At 36.3% G+C, this 20538-nt stretch overlaps 1 protein-coding gene across 24 annotated transcripts in view; it reads right to left on the reverse strand.

The window, feature by feature from the left end:
* cadpsa (Ca2+-dependent activator protein for secretion a) overlaps positions 1 to 20538 on the reverse strand; it is a 134888-nt gene that overhangs the window by 99578 nt on the left and 14772 nt on the right. For all 24 annotated transcript variants that reach the window (XM_069189325.1, XM_069189319.1, XM_069189322.1 and 21 more), the window contains exons 2-3: positions 13776 to 13889; positions 10264 to 10596 (exon numbers count right to left, since the gene is read on the reverse strand). In XM_069189325.1, coding sequence (XP_069045426.1) covers positions 10264 to 10596; positions 13776 to 13889 — 447 coding nt within the window. The remainder of the gene's footprint in view (positions 1 to 10263; positions 10597 to 13775; positions 13890 to 20538) is intronic.

The raw sequence follows: 20538 nt of genomic DNA on the forward strand, positions 1-20538 counted from the left end.
GGACCTGATAGAAAAGAATGTGTCTAGGGCATCATGGTGAGTGTTGCTCAAACCAAGAGACGGGTCAGTGAAAGTTTGGTCATGTAAGTAGGATCTTCTTAAATACAAGAATACAAGACACGACTGGTGCAGATTGAGGGCAAATGTACCCCTCGAGGGTACACTGATGATTTTCCATTCCTGCAAGCCTCTCTAGATGTGTTCATTTTCCAGTAGGTTAAAACAAGACCATGCAGTGCTTAGGTTGCAATGGCATGGAGTTCTGAAACAATAGAAAGGTCTTGTCTTGGCCAGGTTTTGCAGAACATCCCTAGAATCCATTGACGAATGCCAAAAGCAGTAGACTTAAGAGTCAACATACAATCAGACACCCTTCACCAGCTGTCAGAGGTTTCACAGGAAGAATAATAATCCAAAGCTGTCTTTCCAAAGGCTCATCAGAAGTAGGCAACAACTCTGGAAGAACTATGTTAATACTAAAGGAAGTTACATCCGTTACTAACTTTGAAATCTGTCTATTTTCCCAGCATGTCCCTTCTAATGTTGAAAATGTATCAAAATGCTTGGGTCTGTGTATTTGTTCAAATGTTCTGTGCTTTTGTTAGATATTTATGTTGCAAAGAGAGCAGTTGGAGAATAGTGATTTAGGCTCTAGAGCTGACCTGCAAGGGTTGGAAGGTCAAATCCCAGAAGTGACACTGCTGTTGTCATTATAAATTGAAATGTGTTCGTCGTTGACTTACCTGGCTAAATTAAGGTTCACAATATATGACTAAAATCCATTAGACTTGATATGTTGAACTTTTGTGCTTCAGTATAGTTCAGTGGTGGTATTCGGACTGGAAATATTTTCAATAATAATTGAAATTGAACTAATTGAATTTCTCCATTCTGATCCATTGAATAACAATGATAGAAAATAGTAAAAGGAGAACCAATATTTTGTAATAGAAACCATCAAATATTATTACAGGTTATTTACAATGTCTCTCTTATGATTGAAGTCATATTCAGTTCTCAATGAGTGCAAGTATTATTCTCTAATGTTTTAAAAATAAAAGGAAGCAGAGTTTAAACAGCTCATGCAAACCATGCATTTTATTTCACTGAAGCACATCACATTCCATAAAGAATACATCAGCTGTAGGTGGTAGAATGCCAAGAACCTTCCTAGCACTGATGCAAATGAAGTTCTTTAAATGGGACCTGGAGAGGTCAGAAGTACTTCACATCACTAACAATCTTAAATGACTGACTCATTCAGCTAGAATTGAAATATGCAGCTGAGTCAGTGAGACATAATGAATTTGGTTAAGACAGACAGGCTGGGTATGGTAAAAGCCAAAGAAAAAAGCATTCAAACAGAAACATACTTTTTTATACATTATATATGGGTCACACAAGCCGAAAATGAAAGAAATAAAAGCAGTAGGTGCACAACTACAAACAGAAGCAGCCAAGCAGAACATAAGAACAGCAGCAAGCAAGATACTATTTTTCCCATCTGTGTAATTTGGCTTCTAGTTGTTAAATGATATGAGAATTTCATGCGGCCATTTCTTGAAAGAAGCCAGGGATATAGACTTCCAACAACATGGCTGAGTGGCTCATTCCAGACTCCAGTTTAAAATGTACTTCCCATGTATCCTCTAATTAGTGTTACACTGTTGATTCTGTTCACTGGGCTGACTTTGTCAGTGCCTTTGAGGATTTTTAATACTTGAATCAGGTCCTCCTGTACCTTCCTCTCTTCAAGAAGGTGAGTGCTTAGGCTGAAGTTCAGAGCAGAAGCTGTAGAGACTTCAAGATGTTTGTGGAAGCGTGATGAAAATCGCTGCCGTCTATTCGGATCACCACATCAATGCACACTGCTTCAACAGAGCAGTTGCCATATAATTTTGCCTCTTTGCTTTGCAAAATATTGAAATACATATTTCTGAATTTGAATTGTTTTCTATTTGGTAAGGTGTCTCTGCAAGAATTATAATTCTACTTTCATATTTCTTTCACTGCAGAATAATGAACTGGGGAGGAGGAGCGCAGGGACACTCTCATTAATTTGGGCATTTCCAGGGGGTGTTTGTGCATACTGTGTTATTAAGAAATTGCACCAATCTGATATATGAATTCATCCTGATTGAAAAATCTGTTAAGGAACTGGAGTCAAGTTTGATTACTTGGCATGTTTGCATTTCTAAAAAAGCTCACTGGTAATTTTCACTATTTTCAGGGGGTTAATATGCCCCTAGAAAAAAGTCATTTTAACTAACAAAGAGGTCTACTACCAGTCCCAAAGCAGCACTCTACAGCTTGATTTAAATATTTTATTAAATTAAAACTGCAAATATATTGCCAGAGATAAAGGAGTGTTTGTTTGTTAAAGTCTTTAAACAGTCATCCAAATGGGGATCTCCTACACTAAAAAAATTCAACACTTGTTCTTGAAAAGCGATGAAACTTTCTCACTTGTTTTGAATTTATTCAACGCAGTGGTCCAGCTAAGCTGAGTGAAACATGAAAAGGGCTGTTTTCACTTAACAAATTCCTGTAACATATGTGGTGACAAAGGCTGTGATGAATGTGACCTGCTTTTTATTAACAAGCAGAAAATACTATTTTCAAAGCATTGCTGAACAGGGTTGATTGGTGAATTCTGCCTGAAACTCTTGCACTAAAGATGCTACTAAAGCCGTAAATGTTATATTACGGTTAATGTTAGGTACAGTACGCAATGTTAGTCTTTGAGAATGTCACCTTACAACTTTCTATTTTTCATATTTAAACCCAAAATGCTGTATAATGACTATCCCTTATGGTTTATTGCAGCAGAAGATACAGACCTTCAGCAAACCACTGTAATTGAAAAGGTGAAAATTCTAACATATTCGTCATGCTGTTAAGATAACAGGAAGTCAGTACATGACATTTTTATTAAAAGAAACAACACATCCATGTGTCACAGCTTCGCACCAGGTACTGTAAAATGATCTGATGGTATTGCACCATGAAATTGATAGGAATTTTGCAGGACTATGTAGCAGAGTAGGATTTTCAGCAAAGCTAGAAACTGAATGGCAGGCTGCTTCTGTTCTATTTTTAGTCAGCTAGTGCACTCTATCTGATGGGCCCAGACTCAGCCTCCTGCAGCCCAGGAGGCTTCATTCAGCTGCACAGGGCAGCCATCTGGCAACTGCAGTCCACAAGTCCTGGGGAGACTGTGCTGTGTGCCGTGTCATGAAATGCAAGGATCTTACCTTGACAAAGCACATACTGTACCATTCTATCATATAGTATTTTATTCCTCACTGGATTTCACAGAATTCCAAAATGTAGGTTCCACTTGTTTGAATAAAGTCACAGTTTTACAGCACACTTTCTTAGGGGGAATCAATGTATTCAATATAAATTGGAGAGCACTCTAGATATGCAATATGTATCATAAAATCAAAATAAAATTGAATACGACTGTATTTTTATCAGTTAAAGCCGGTGGGCATTGTTTCTATAAAATGTGCTGAAAATGAGAGACATAAGAAAACAGAAATCTATCTCTTTTCTTAATTCTTGTATAAATGTATAAATCCGTAGAAGATATTTTTATAGCAGTAGTACATGAGTTAATTCACTAGCTAATCAAAACTGACAAACAGTCATTTTCTTGAACTGCAGGCCACACCCTACATGAACATGAGCATGCATAGTGCAAAATACTCCACATGAATTAATTCAGCCTCTCTGTCAGCATGAGAAGTTTATTTTTGTCAATACTTAGGAGGCCTCAGATGTTGGAGAACATAATATAATAATCTACCACTTTACAGTCATAGATAATTCCTCTTAAAAAGAAAATGTCTGTGATGGTAAATATTTATGACTGCCAGCAGCAACACCTTGGGTGTTGTTAAGGTACTTAACATCAAATCAAAAGATTCCTTTGACAAACTGTTTTCCTTGTGTTTATATGCTACTGTATGTCAGAAAATGGTGATGATATTGCTTATATATTGCAGTATGAAAACACTAGAGCCTTCTGGTTTTCATTCCAATTAAGTTCTTAATAACTGAAGATTTATGAACCAATTGATTTATTTTTTACCTGTTTTCTGCAGGACAAAAAATCTCCTTTCTGTACCATTTCTAAATATAGTAAGTAGAATTGTTGCACCTGATTTAAATTTGTTGCTTCTCTATAGCTTTCCATATCAATTAATGATGAGAAAAAAACTTTGATAATAAGCATTTTTAGTGCAGCATAGGCTCATTTGTTAAATTAAACCAAGTAATTGAAACAATAGACATAAGTGAGGGAGACCTGAAATCAAACATCCTCCAGTCCTTTGATTGTACTGTCTACGCCAACTATAAGCTGTGACTGTTACGGCTTCATCTGGTCTCAATTAACATTATTAAATTTCCCTTACACACCCCTTCCTTCACCATTTAAACCCTCAGTTCACCCTGTAACATTGCTTGGTATTAGGATCTCTTCTGCCTCCTGAGCCCACCTTGACTCTTTCTTCTGTACTTGTCTGGACTCCCTCAATGTCAGCAGCTATATCACTCTGCAACTCACAACTGGCAACCCACTGATGCTAAGCAGATGTGAGCCTGGTCAGTACCTGGATAGGAAAACTAAGGTTGCTGCTGGAAGAGGTGTTAGTGGGGCCTGTAGGGGGTGCTCACCCTGCAGTCCATGTGGGTCCTAATGCCCCAGTGTAAGTATAAGCATTTATTATAATGTCAACTCATTGGATTTGGATTTCTCTACTCTTGCCTCACCTCACCTCTATCGGATTTGTTTGCCTCTCTTTTTGCCTATTGCCTGGAGTTGACCCTGCCTGGAATAACTGACCTCTTTGCCTCATCGCCTGCTTTGGATATCTCAGCTACCGGACCTTGCCTGGAGACCTGCACAGGGTTTGGAATTTACTCTGTTCTTCCAGAAACACTGACTTTTAATAAACACTTGTACTTTCTCATTTTTCATATATGCATTTTGTTTGGATCATGATGAGTGAAAGTAAGACTTCCAGGAAAGATAGGCTTTTTAAATAAATGTAATCAAAGTGCTTCTTGGATGTTTTTGTGATGTACATACTGTACCAATAAGCACTGACCTTCTGTGAGATTAGTAGTGGAATTTAAGGTTCTCCAGTGTAATTATAATCACATTTAAGATTATAGGTTTGCATTATCTTATTTAGTTGATACTTTTATTTGAAAAAAACATTTGTCCTCATTAATACAGCTACTGTATGCATTTTACCAGAGCAAGCTGAATTAGCTTGTTGTTTTTTTTAAGTGCAAGTCCCCCACAGAATTTTGGACCATAACCTTCCATTTGAGTCCACTGCCCTGACCAGGACTCTACAGTGCTCTTATGTATGTAATACTTGAGTATTGTCCAACTCTTATGGGATCTTGTGATTAAGGGCTTTCTATTCTGCTGAAGACCAGGCTCTACACAGTGGGCAATAGAATATTTTCCTTCTGCAGAAGACCAGGCTCTACAGTAGTCTTATGTATAGAACTTCCTGCCCAAATGTCATAGAGACACAAACAGTTGGCATTTTTAAGATTCATTTATATATCTAGATTTTTTTTCCACTTTCAACATATAATTTGCTCTTTAGATTTTCTGGGTCAGTTTACTCTGCTTCTTTTTATTTACAACATGGATGATGCAGTATGTGCTTTGAGTTTCCTCAAGGTTACTCAGATTAAATTGTTGTGATAAACATTGGTCCTGCCAGCCAGTAGTACTCAAAGCTATTTTCCTTCCTTGGTCAAGTTAAACAAATGATCACCACCTCCTTCAACAGAAATAGAGGTCATGGTGTGAAATGCATTTTGATTGCTTGCTTAAGAAAAAAAGCACGATAAAATATGTAACCCATTAACAATCTCATGTGCCTGCTCCTCAGATGTATCAAAGCACTCAGCAGTAGGTGTCAAATTTTCACAAGAAATATTGATAAGCTTTCACTAGTGGATACATTATTGTGCTAAATTGAATTTATTTTCCACACTGGAATAGCAGATATACTTTAAATTTAATTCCATAAATACTGATTACAATACCTACATGTAATGTATTCAGAGAGAAAACAGCTGATGCTTGGAAATACTGAAATTGTTTACAAAGCCAACATAAAGGAAGAGCAGATAAATGGCTAATTTTTCTGGCAAACATGAAGCAGCCTTCAGGAACAAGCTCATCTCTGGGTGTCGAAAGCAAGTGAAAACAGCAGAGTATATTTAGCAGTGAAGTCACAAGACAGGAGTGGCTATGAATTCTAAATGCCTTTTGAGAATGTCTGTGGATTGGTACTGTATGTATTCGGTGGATAGTTTTGAGAAATGGCGCAACCATCTACCACATACACAAACTTCTTCTAAAAAATTAATCCAAGCCTTGTTATTTGTGCTATCTGTATCATTTCCAAGTGTCTTTCATTTACATTATCAACACAGCACTTAAAGACACTGCAATGATAGAGTTTAGACTGACGAAATGCCAGGGCTTGGAAAGGCTAAGCTGCAGCAGCATTCTGAGAGGCTGGGTGCTGCAGGAATCTTCCTCCCTAACAGTGACACCAGCCTTGAGCTAGTACCAAAAAACACCACATGGATCAGGTGGGGCACTAAAACTGTATGAATGTACTCAGATTTATTATATTGTAAAGATGTATAATGGGGCAAAGCTATCAGCCATGGGTTCAGGACTGAGCATCTCTAAGTCAGAATCCACTATATATAAAAAAGAAAATCCTCCTTAAAGTGTTGTGGGTAATTCTCTGGTCTCATGACTGGTGGGTTTGTTCCCACTGTGAACCTGTTGTACCCTGAGTTACCCCAATTACTCTAGTCCACCCAGCTGTGTAAATGTGGATGAGCATTGTTGAAGGTAATCCCTCTACTGGACTGTCCTGCCTAACACAACAGATGCCAGGATAAGCTCTGGCCTGATGAACCGATATGGCATGGAAATTGCCTAGGCATGTACAGTATAATTCACTTTTTGTCTCTACTGTAAGTGCACTATTGTTCACAAAGAACAAATGAGAATATAGAATAAGAAACATATGAAAATAACAAAAGGTGCTTTTAGTTTTAACGATCCAAAATTGTTGTTTTATACAAATAAATACTGTACATACAAATATATACTACAGTAATATAACAGTAATTTGTACCCAATGAATTTAAATAATGAAAAAGTAGTAGAATCACTTGCATTGGTTGTTTTTAGACTGATTATTTTTACACGGTGAAAAATGTGTACTCCATTGTACAGTTACTTGCTTCACACTCACAATGCACAACACCTGTCAGGAGGCAACCCAGGGTCTGGCAGAGTGAAGGCTGAGCAATTTTATTACACAAGCCAGTTCTCTTAGAAAGAACAAAGCAAGAAAACGAAAACAGTGCTGTTCCATCATACTGTACAGCTGAGCTAACAAGGTAATAAATCAATGCATGGTTTGCCTTGTTTGACCAGCCCTGATGTCACAGAGACTCCACCAATTACAAAAGTCTAGACAGCGTTATTTACCTCTTAATACCTTCTATCACTATAAGACCTTAATGGGATTGGTCTTTTTTTTTGCTATCTGCACTTTCACCTGGAATGGTCTCAGGTACTAATAATAGGTTATATTCTAGAAGTTTCTGTGGTACATTGTCATGGCCTTTGACTGCTGGTGGCATGGTGGCACCATAGGTGTGTGTTTCTCTGTGTGTGTGCCCCAGACTGGGGGCCAGTCTAGGTTGGACTCTGCATAGGCAGAGCTCTGGCTTCCCCTTGATCCTGAATTGGATGAAACAGTTAGAAAATGGATGGATAGATGTCCACATTGGGATGTAATGTCAACAGCCTCAAATCACAGCAGTTGTACAGAAGAGAGAATAAGAAGGGTTCTAATACCAAATACCGGGCCTTGTCAAATACTGTTTTGTATTTCTTAAGAAACAAAATTAATTCATTAGTCATTTAGCTAATACTAAGAATATCCCAGAATGCCAAGTCTTAAAGCTTCTCTTTTCAATTTACCAATATTCCCAAAGCATGTTTCTTTGAGCCCAGTAATTAAACTTATTGAACAGAAACAAGAAATCAACAGTAGGTGCCATACTGTCCTGAATAGCAGAATGCACTTTTGGGGTGTCCACTCACAAGAAAACAGTCCGCTGCCAGAATTCTGCACTAGGGTCCTTGCATTGATCGGAAAATATTTATTTTGGTCAATAACTCTCAAGTGAAAAGTAGAGCTTTGCATATCTTTTCCTCTCCCGCCAGCATTTTCAAGCAATTAGTAATTTCATACTGTAACAAAAAGTAAGTAATGTTATAGCAATAGTAATGGGAATTAGATCAATTTTAGAGTAATCCTATCAATGCAAAACCTAGAAACAATGTGATTTGTACAAAACAGGTTATTTCATATTTTTGATTTGTATTTAAATTTTAAGCAGCATTCCAGACTTTTTATTACTAACAGCTACACTATAACATCTGTGTTTTGCTTAAAACTGTTTTTATTATTAATAATAATTGCACTTATAACACGTCTTCAGTGCTGATCATAAAATACCATTGCAGTCATCTTTAGTATTGGAAGTAAAATCTTTGTCACTTGCTAAAGCAAATATAGAAGGCGTTAGCTTTCCAAGTTTTTTCTTCCTTACTGGAGTTTGATTTACATACAAAATATTTAAACACAAATGTGCAATCACCTACAGAATTATAAAAACCTTTATTCAAAATTAATGTAAACAATGAGGAATATTACCAAATAGAGAAGGATTATTTTGATGACTGAGTTAGATTTGATTAGGTGTTTCAATTCTAAGCAATAATGCACATTGTAATTAAGGATAAGTATAATTCAGTAGCAAAATCATCTTTTTTATTTCCCCATTTTTGGAAACTGAGATTGGTTGTTTGAGCTTTTCAGGTACAGTGAATAACTACCTCTCCCTACATTTATTCTAAATAAACTGAAACAAGGGATTACTGTATTTACGCACTCAAAAAAGACAATGCTCTTATCTTTAAGAAGAAATATATGTTCCTTAGCAACAGCTACAATATGCTTTAAATTCTATTTAGAAATATTTTGTGCAGGCCTTCAACATGCAGTTTTCCATACCCCTGCTTTCTGTGCTGATAGCTAAAAATGGGTGATCTAACCTCACAGCGAATAGGAACAGACACTGAATTTGGAAACAGACAATTCAGATGGGATTCTGTGTCTCTTAGGACAAGTGTTGCTTTCAAAGTAGGCCATGAAACACTCACACAAATCCAGATTTTTCATTTACTATCCAGTTGTGGGGCAATTGTTTGTGGGGGCAAAAGCACGTCAAGTGCATTATTACTGCTTTGAACAATGGCTATACAGTACTTTTATGTTTGAAAATTACATCATAAAAATAGTACTTAATTTTGAGCTATGAATTTTAGAAGCGCTATAACATACATAGTATGGACATAAAGAATTGTATAATGTATTATAAAATACACTTTCATTGGTGTAATTGTTTTGGATTTATTTTTTAAAAAAATACTTATTTTGCAATTCTTATTTATTAGCATCTTATGTGTATGACTGAGCAGAATTTTCTGTGGTTGCTTTGGTTATGATGTAGCAGTTAATGTTGCTACTTAATACCCAGTTATATAGAATTAAGCTCATACAAGTGCTTAATATTTCCAGAGAAATTAAGTCATTTTTGAACAACTCTAGGGATACCAAGGGCAGGCACAGGAAATTCACATGCAAGCAGAACCTCATTTTATTAATGTACTAAATGATGGGAAAATGTAATGTCTTTTGGCCCTGTCTCCTCTTGTGCTCAGAATATTAAGCATCAGCAAGGTCCTCAAGAACATATTAGTAGAATGCTTTGCATTCACTGAGAGCTGCAAAGGACTAAAAATCTGTAATCTAAAAATGTTACAATGAAATGTAAGAAGAATGAATCTGACAGATGCCCTGTGACAGCATTAAATGTCATATTCCACTGCATTATCCTCTCATAAATATAACTTCTTCTGCTTGATTTTTTTGCCCAATATTGCAGCTCTAAGAGATGTATGTGTAAGTCTCTTAAGGCTTCTGGGTAAAGGACACCAAGACAACTTTCAGCAATGGCTCACTGGCTAGAAAGCGTGATGTTCATCACTGTTTGTAATGTCATTTGCTAAGAATTCAAAACCACAGAGCTGCAGCAGGTGAAAAGGACATACAAGGTCCTTACCTGACAGGCATTGTACAGCAACTGGTGTTCAAATTTCTTTATTCCTAGGATCTGCTGAAACATCTCGTACAGCTGCTCTTTGCTGAGGATGAGCTCGGAGGCAGCGCTTGCTGTCATCCTGGCCTGCTGCTTGCGAGGGTCTTCCTCACCCCGGTAGATGGCATCAAACTTGGCCATCCAGGAGCTCAGCACAGTCTCCTTACTGAGGCCGTCGATCTCGGGCAAGCTGCGCACCCTCTTCTCAATGTGCTTCTTGAAAACTTCCCTTGAGTCGTTGGCAGAAAAGCCTCCACTTTGGACCATCCGAGCCACCCGGTCACTCTTGAGAAACACCTGTATTTTAAAAGAAGGAGACTTTTTAAATTGGGAACGGCCAGTTGGTATTTTGTGATGTCTGCCCTTTTGGAATTACCCGTCCTTAATCTTCTCAGATTTTCTCAATAGCGAGTTTGCAGGCGAGTGTGGCCCCTATAAAAGCTGTTGATTCTAACCACTTGGAAATTTAAACAGTTCTAATGTAGTGAGACCTTTGATTTCACAGTCACCAAGAAATATTTTTCAATTGTTTTAACTTCAACAGTGCTTGAATATTTTTATCTGCATAAAATTAACAATCTTAATGTGTTTCTACACAGAAACATGTGAGGTAGAATCCTTTCACCTGACTGCTTGTATTAATAAAGACATTTTTAAAGCACTTTTAATTCAAGAATTTCAAAGTGGTTTATATATACAAGGAGATATATATCAGGACAGACCAAGGACAGTACAGTGTCCTTGGTCAGCATACTGGGTCATTAGCTTTGGAAATTCCTGTCTCAGAGGGAATACTGCCACCTACTGGTCCACAAAACCACTTACAGTGGCAACTTGACCAAACCCAACCTTGCTTAGCTGAAGACTGAAAGAAATCAGTCAAGAAGATGGTCATACTACAATACTTCTTTCAAATGGCTAACAAACATTTCAGAAAATACTGCAGAATGAGCTATATTTAGATTTTTTTAAATTAATTTATCTATGAAAAACAAATGTGTTTTCTAGTGGCTTATCTAATGATTCAGCACACAAAAAGACTGACACCTTTTACTTACATGAGAACTAAGATGGACAAATGGACAAGTCCAGCTAAAATTGTAAAATTTTTCAAACAAAACAACAATGGAGAACATAAAATATTGACTGTGAAACTCTATAGTTTCTTTTCTTCCTCAGAGCAATTTCCTACATCACCACAACACAGTCTTGTTATGTAACGATTTCATTTCCATTCACCTACACTTTCTTTTTGTAAAAAGTCTCCTTTCAAACGGTTTTATTTCTGTTGAGTGATGGAGCTCTGGATCGCTGACTGTTTCAGATTTTGGCAACTTTGCCTCAGAAACCTCCTTTTCTTTGCAGTGACACATATAGCTAAAGAAAACAATCTATGTCAATTAAATTCATGTATAAACACAAACTACCGTGGGAAACTGGAACTGAAGGTTTTGGTTTTATTTGATAGGAGAAGAATGAAGATATTACTGAATATAGTGGATGACTATATTGTTCATATTCTGCCAGCGTTTAAGGTTACTTTAAGGTTTAAGGTTTAAGGTTACTTCAGCAACATTAGTTTAGTGAATTCATTTTTGTTTCAGTGCATCACACTTCTCCCAGTTGTCGTCCTTCTGGTTTCTTTCCATCTACAGGGCAGTTCTTGATGCCTACATTGTTGTGCACATTCTGACTGATGTTTGATTGGTTAATTGGACTGTAAGGGATTAGACAATTGTGAGACAGTTGTTTTTACCCTACTGGTGATGTGTTGTACTAATCCTGCTCAGTATAAGAGGAACTGCAGGTTCAGACAGTGGGTGTCTGTGCTTGGCTGAGGAGCCAATGGTGCAAAGCTGCCATCTGTGGGATTATGACTCAATGCCTCTAAATCAGAATCCCCACTGAAAGGGTTAGCAAATAAGGAATAAGTGCAAAAAGAACTCAGTTTAGTGGATGACTTTCAGCTGGATGGCAGGAGACTCACAGTTTTACGTTTAATAATACTTTGAAGTCACCAATCTAAGGACTTAAATCTCCACAATATCTAAATATGGAAAAGGGGCGTTAGTCTTATTTTATATCAGGGGCTAATTTTCTTGAAATGTCACTTCTGTGTACATCTCATGTACAGTATCAATACTGGTACATAGTGAAAAGACCACTTGAATGGAGATGGAACTGGTAGAGCCTAATTCACAATATATAAATACATCAAAAGGTAAGAAGGGAAGGAAAATCATAGTAAGTAAAGGTGCCAAGTTCATTTAAATTTCTCTATAATTTGTTTAATAGTTTCCTTTTTATGTCCAATTCATATTAAAGTCTCTAAAGCCTCTCACTGTAGAGAATATTAAGCCCGAGATAAACTCGGTGATTTCATCCTGTTCTCCTAAATTTTACATGATGCACGTATAATTCTCATAACCCAAAATGAACCCAGAGAGAACTGAATGTTTAATATTAACTGGGGAAAACAGTCTTGTAAAAGGAGTAGATTCAATATTTATTCCGGTTTACAGCAAAGAGTTCATCATTACTGCTCTTGTGTGTTGTGAGTGCTAATATAGTTATGCATACTAGACCTACTAAGCTAGCAAATGGTAATTATAACAAATGTTCTGTATGTGTTTTTTAGCATCTATGTACTGCAGATGGAAATCACATTTGAGTTAAGTAAAACAACAAATATGGTATATTAAAAAGTCATAATCAAGCAGCTTTGTTTGATAAACGCAAAGCCCTACAGCGTACAGGTGGTGAAAACTGCCCAGTCCATCAATAGGATGCTCTCCCATCCATCCAGGACATTTATGACAGACGGAGCTAGAGGACAGCTCTAAGCATTATCAAAGACCCCACACACCCTAGCTACCGACCATTTGACCCTCTACATTCTGGAAAACGGTACCGGAGCATTCGGGCCCAGACTACCAGACTCGGAGACAGTGTTTACCTTGGCACTATCAAACTATTAAACCCAGTCTCTCTCACCTATGATTTGAACCCTTACAGAGCCTTCTCTCTTTATCAAAACTCATACACACATTGAAATCAACCTCTGCCTCACATGTCACATGTCCCCATAATTTTGTATCCTTTATTTCATTCTGTTGACATATGATTTTGCACAACTAATGTTGTTTTGCGCATTGCCTGTTGTCTCTGTCTTTCTTTTATTGTACAATTGTATTGTAGTTTTTTATACTACTTACGGTCTGAGAGGTACAGTAGCTAAACAGCATTTGGTTATACCATATACCTGTGTATTAGTATAATGACAATAAACCTGAACTTGAAATAAACTTGAACTTGATTTAAACTATTTAGGATACAAATTGAATGTGTTTTAAAACTTTGACCCTTTTTTGAAAATGTCAGTTTTTGCCACAAACATTCTTCGCCACAACCTTTGAAAAAGCACACAAAACACAAAAGGTTGAGGGCTCATGTTAACTGTGAAATTAAACATTTACCTCATAATAGCTCTGGACAGCATTGATGAAAGCTTCGTCTGCCACAATCTGAGTCTCTCCATTTAGAAATGCCTGGAATCGATCTTTCACTGTCTGAAGCTGTTGTTTGCTTATCTGGAAAAAGGAAAGAACACAGGAGACATAACTACATTAATGCTGTGTGTGCACCTCTTTAGGATAGATCTGTTACAGCATTTTTTTTCAGAAGTCTTCATTGTTTTACAGTCATTTCTATTTTGCATGCATTCAGACACTACCTTGACTGAGTCTGTTAGTATGAGAAACAGGAATGCTAAAAAACATACATTTCCATGAGCCCAAATGTGATGTAAAGAAGTGACTCTCTGATGATATAAGAGTTGGATTTTTCATTGAGGCAAAAGTTAATGTCTGCAATTATACAAGAAAAACATTGCTGAAAAATGATCTAAACTATTATATTAGCCACTAATATGTGTTTGTTTCCTACAACAGCCTTCTTGCCGGTTATTGGAGTTTTTTCATTTGCATTGTTGACTCAGCTATCACCCAACACTGTTCAGTTACGACAAAAAATAAAGGCAGGACATTTGATTTTAAGTCAATAAATATCAGACTTTTTCCATATTCTCCTTAATGGAGTTAATAAAAAAATGAATATTTAATGTAAGAAATAAATGTCACAGTTGAAATGGTTCTTTCGGTGAAAAATGAAAACCCTTTGTTCTTAAAGCACAGCCAGTGCCCTTCAAAATGAATAATGTTCCCCCAAATGTCCAGAGTACATTAACACTATCTCATACATTTTTAAAACATTTTGGGGTTGGACTCAGTGCTTAAAACCCTTCGTAAAGTAAAAAAAAAAATTTTCCCCAGAACCCATTCTTTTCCTTTGACTTTGCTACTATGCAAATAATTAACATTTCACAAGTATAATGTTCATATTTGATTTAGGAATTGTTAATTACATGTTATACAATACTGTTTTGCCAGCCCTTTTAATGATGTAAATTAACATTAGACTATTTCAGCTCATGATCTTGAGTTTTTGCCAGCTTTAAAATAGGCTTTGTATTCTTGGTCTATAATATCAGAGACTTTTGCTTAGTATTAAATAATACACCAATGGTACCTATGGAAACTTACTACGTTTTTTTTTTGCATTTTAATGAGATAATGGTGCGTTTAAATGAGAAACGTATTGCATTTATACAAGATAGTATTGCATTTTAATTAAAAACGTATTGTGTTTATACGAGATAGTATTGCATTGATATGTGATAATATTGTTTAAACAAGAAACTTGTAGCATTTATATGAGAAAGTATTGCGTTTAAAAAAACAAACATTTTGCCTTTATGTGAGATAACATTATGTTAAACACCATAGTTAATTTGTGAACAATATTGTTTACCATATTAATATATATTTTTTATGCATTTTATACAAAATAATGTAACGCAACGGGGGCTCAGGCGGGCGCCCTTGCCGCATCTGGTCGGCCCCATCCCGACTGGAGGCTCGAACCCGGGACTTCCGCGTCTCTCTGCAGCGGCCTAGCCCCGTGAGCTAAAGAGAGATCTCTCTACAGCCCAGTAGCTGTAGTCCTGCTATCACAGGGAAGGGCGGTGACGTCACCCGCTCTGGTACGCCGGCTCTTACACACAGTGCTTGTCGGCCGTAAGCGTTACAATAATATTGTCCCATGTAAAGAAGCATTGGCTTTAACATCAGAAGAAGACCATTACTACAGAAGCTTATTAGGGCCACTGCAAAACATATTTTTTTCTCTGTGGTGTTAATAAGCTTCCATAAATACCAAACAGCTATCAGTTGCTTAAAACTAACCCAAATTTTAGAAACAAATATAGACTTGACTGCTACAGGAGGAAAGTCATGTTTTGTTTCATGATAAAGATTCAATACTGATATTCAGACATGCTGCAGGTCTTTATTAATCCCCAAGCAGAGCTCTAAACACAAAATCTATGTTGTCCTGCAACAATTGCTACAGTATCACAAAAGTTAAACCTAACTTTGGTTTGGACTCTAGCTCTTGGTCTGGTTCAGGGGTCTGCAAACAGGATGTTGGATCCTGGGTGTCTTCTAACTGAGCTCTGAATGACTTTATTACACAATCAGGTTCTTAATTAGTATAAATTATTGCAGTGCCACACATTATTGTGGACATTCACAGATAAATAGATTTACATCCTTACAGATATCCTTATGAATGCAATATTGTGTATTTAACAAAACGCTCAGCTTTCCGTGCTAAATAATATCTGAATTCTTTTGTGTTTTGCAGTATCTGTTGTTTTTAGCTGGAGCCATGTACTATACAGTGAGATAGATCTGAATCACACCAGCATAGTGCTAGTGAAAAGATGTCCTTTTGAAGGTTACATGAATTCAGCAGTTGCACAATATACTATGAAGTGGTCCCTGAACTTATGCCTGTTAACACATGAGCTGCCATACCTCTGTCTATGTTTTCATACTGTGGCTTTATCAGAATTTTGGCATTCATTTGTAGAGGATATTAGTAACTTAACTGTAGACAAGTTTTTTTTTATTTGCAACATAAGATGGGTGTCATATGGTGATTATGTGAGTTTTGGGATTTTTGATTTATAAAATCCATTAAGATTTATGCTATAAAACAACATAAGATAATCTTTGATTAATACATGTGAAAAATATATAGCATAGGAGCTAATTGCTTTATGCTTTTTGCCGATAGTATTTTTAGTCTTAAAATCCTTTATTGCCAAAGTATATATACACAATTTTTTCTTTTTTTAGACAATTATAAGCTAATGTATGTTGAGCTACTGTATATTGTGTATTACAGGTGTGCAAATTGTGTTTTCAAATTTATTTTATAGAAACTGCTCCTAGAGAAGATTCAGGCACTTTACAGATATTGTAACATTATTCAATTAAATCTAATTAGTGAGAAGAAAAAAATGCTGAGGGAAGTGCAATTGACTTTTGTTTAATTATTCACATTTGTGGTACACTGATTTCCAATATCCACTGCAAATTGAAGTGAAAAGTGTAGGAAGAGAGATCAAAAGAAACATTATTTATTGTTTTCGCAAAGAACCCATTGATAAACATGAAAATATTGTAAAAGCTCAAACAAAGCCAAACCATTGTCATAGCCTTTCATTAAAATTCAGCTGGAAATTAGGTAATGAAAAAGGATATGAAAATGCATGTTCCTAGCATTTAAAACAGACATTGTAGTACTAGAAACACAGATTAAATAAAATGACTCAATTTGGTACAATGCATTAAGCTCAGTGGTAAAGACACTTTGTAAAGTGAAGAAAAAAAAGCATTATACTGTAGCTATTCATGATTTCATAAATGATAGAAAATACTGCTTTGTTTTCACTGTCTGTATAAAGTGAGTCTAAAATTCCATGTTCCCTCTAGCGCTCCTACACTGGCTCAAAAAAGCTACAGACTCTCTGTTTGACTCAGCGATTGATTTCAAAATTAACCCTTATCTCTAAGTGCAACAATTGTGCAAAAGGCTTTTTCACTCGCATAGCTACTAAAAGAAAGCCATGCACCTCATCCACAGACAAGAAGACATAATCTCTGTTTTCGTCAAAGGCTGCACTGTGTGAAATGTTTAATAATAGAATGCCTGTGAGAGGTGTTTCCCAGGTGACACAATATGGTTAAAATAACAATCCAGGATTATCTCAAAGTGTCAACCTGCCTGCCTTGCACACATTACAAAACTGGTACAATGCTTGAAAGTAACATTCTTTGGTCTCTTTGCATTTGTAACCTTTCTAATGTGTTACAAGGATATTCAGAAGCACCAAACACCTCTGATGCAGACACTGGAAATTGTTAAGAATGAGAAGCTCAAACTGAGAAAATGTCACAAGAGCTCTTTCTGTTTTCTGACTGTAACATGCTAATTTCCCTAATTTCTTCTGAAGTCAGGCTGAGCTACTCACAGCCCAAGAGCTGTTAAAAAAAGGTCCTTTGCTTTTACTGCTCTGGAGCTTCCTGAACAGGTGTGGCAATATCCTGCCAGCTGTGTCTCAATGATACACTTTACAGTACTGTGCACAGGAGCCTCCGAATAACAGTTCAGTGTGTTATGAGAGAAAAGCCGAATAATGGGTTGCTGCTTCCTTTGCTGCTGTCTAGTATTTGCTGATGTCAACTTGCCTAGAAAGTCTTGTTTTATGAAACTCTGGTGACCAATGAGTCATCTGTATCATCCTTGTCTTTATTATTATTGTTGCTTCTACAACCACATAGACGTTTGTTGCATGTACAGTACTTTACTTTTGAAGAAGCTTTAAAGTAAATAATGAACTGAAATACAAAAATACCCTTAAAATGTGCACTTTTTTTCTTCTCGTGCTCTTCTCTTTTAATGGACAAGATTGAACACCACAAGCTTCTTAGCACTGCCTGCCGGTCAGAGTAATCCAGTGAAGAAGTATTTTAGAATATACTGTTACAGTACTGTATGTAGAGAGAGTACTAGCCTTTTATTAACAAATATCCCCAATGAACATTATTTTAATAACTAACATCTCTATTAAGACAGAGCCTTATAAGACAGTGGAGGTCCTATATATTAATTTCTTGCATTCAAAGCATAACAAGTGAAGAGTCTCTCCCTAACACCTGAAACCTGATATCAGAAAAATATCATCTGAGACCAGTCAGATGGGTAGTTACTCGAAAAGTAAAAATACTAAAAACCAAATACAGTATATTCAAAGTATGGGAAGTATGCGAGTTACAGGAGGCATGGTAAGTTATTGTTTGTTCACGTTTTTTTAATGCGTGAACTCTTCATATTTCACACCAAGCATGTGTTAAGCATGAGTGCTCGTTTAATTTTAAATTAGACTAACACAATGTCAAAACAAGTCATACTTACTTTAACAAGGGAATCCAATGACTAACATCTATACTGAGATTGATAATATACACAATAGGCAAGCAAGGGCGTTTTGAAGCTGAATGCAAAACAAAGAGATTCTGTGCTTACTGCAACCTTTGTCTATTAATTTGAAACAAGACTTTGATCTTAGAAGAAAGAGTGGGAAAAGTACTGTGAAACCCATTGTCTTTGAGACTCTCTAGCCATCTGGATATTCATTCCAACTCTCCAGGCTCCCCTCCCTCAGCAGAGATTTTTATTGAAAATTTCTGCAAGACCACAAGGTTCCTCTTTTTCATTTCAATTTATCTAATAGCTGGCCTTATCAAGCGGCACAGCTGAGTCTTGCCTGGTGATTTTAATTCATATAGTATTGCATTATTTATAGTAAAATTAAACATTTTTCTGCTGTGCCTTTAACTTTTGAAATTTTCAAATACATTTTTGAACATCTGTCTTCCTAATGTTCCTGGTTTTTAGACATTATTTACTGTGTCGTGATTACGAGCTGTTAAGTATGAAATAATGGTTTTAATCTACATCACCATAATTTACTTTATTTAATTTCCACATTTTAAACTGCTTAGCAGTTATAGAAAGGAATAAAGTTTTTCATACAAATGATATTATACCTGTTACCATTGCCTGTTTTCTCCTATTTACACCATACAAGGAAAATATCCTTAATATTCAGAAAAAGACTAATTCTAGCCTGTATCCAGTGGTAAGTTATACAGCATTAGTTTTGTGCCAGTTCACATTCAATGGTAGTTTTTAATAGTCTTTAAAATTTTAATCATGATTAGAGTACATTTGGCTTAGCTAGGCAATATGCAAGACTGTTGAATAAGGACTTAACACCCATTCAGGCTGCAAGCACTACCATCAAGTAACAAGACTCCGTAATGGATATGCAGCTAATGGTATTGGCCTGGCATTGGAATGACCTTTCAGCTGCAGGCCGCAAAGAACAATTGTCGACAAAAAAGCTGATGAAGCAATTATCGGTGATGCACAGTTTTCTTTATCTGTTTCCTCCTGTCCCTTCTGCTACTGTTCCAGGTTGCATGGAACAGATAACAAGTTGTAAGACTGAGAAACACATGGCCCTGTCTTGACTTATAAAGCACACTGCATTTAATTTCTCTTCTAGAAAATACAAGGTAGTATGAGCAATGAATATATTTTTGACATTGTGGCAAAGGTTTCACACTCTTGGTTTTCCTTCTTGTTAAACACTTCTTGCCTTTAAGTGTTTCTAGCTCCAACTGTTTTTTTCTTAAAAAAACACCGATGAGATTGACTTCAATTAGCATTTCTTTGTACTCTAACAGATGATATGCAAAACAGAACCACATGAAAAGTATGTAGTTCTTTGCTCTGAATAGAACGCAATATAAATACTGGTCTTTCTGATGCAAATAACTTGATTCCCCAATTGTTTCTTTGCCAGTTCTAAATTTGTAATACTTCATACATTTAATATTTATTGTGGATCCAGATGGAACCTCTCTGTTTTAATGAAACAAACATCATATGCAGTAGTATAGGGGCTACATCCTCCTTGAAGTAACAGCAATGAATTATTTTCTACATGTACAGTATGTGTTAGTTTTTTAAAACATTTAGAAATATTCATGACCCAGGACAGCTTACTAATAACTGCAATCCATCTACATAGTTATTTCAGTGACCAGAACAATGATACAAGCAAACAGAAATAAAAGGCACTGCTTTATTAACTAGGGCAAACCAGGATTTAAAAAAAAACTGCTGAAATCAGAAGACTTTTAAATGTTTTTTTGGAATCAAAACAAAATGGTTATCCTTTTAGCTGTCCTGATTTATTAAAAG

Source organism: Lepisosteus oculatus, chromosome 4 (genome assembly GCF_040954835.1).
Source record: "Lepisosteus oculatus isolate fLepOcu1 chromosome 4, fLepOcu1.hap2, whole genome shotgun sequence".
In the NCBI taxonomy this organism is placed as follows: Eukaryota; Metazoa; Chordata; class Actinopteri; order Semionotiformes; family Lepisosteidae; genus Lepisosteus; species Lepisosteus oculatus.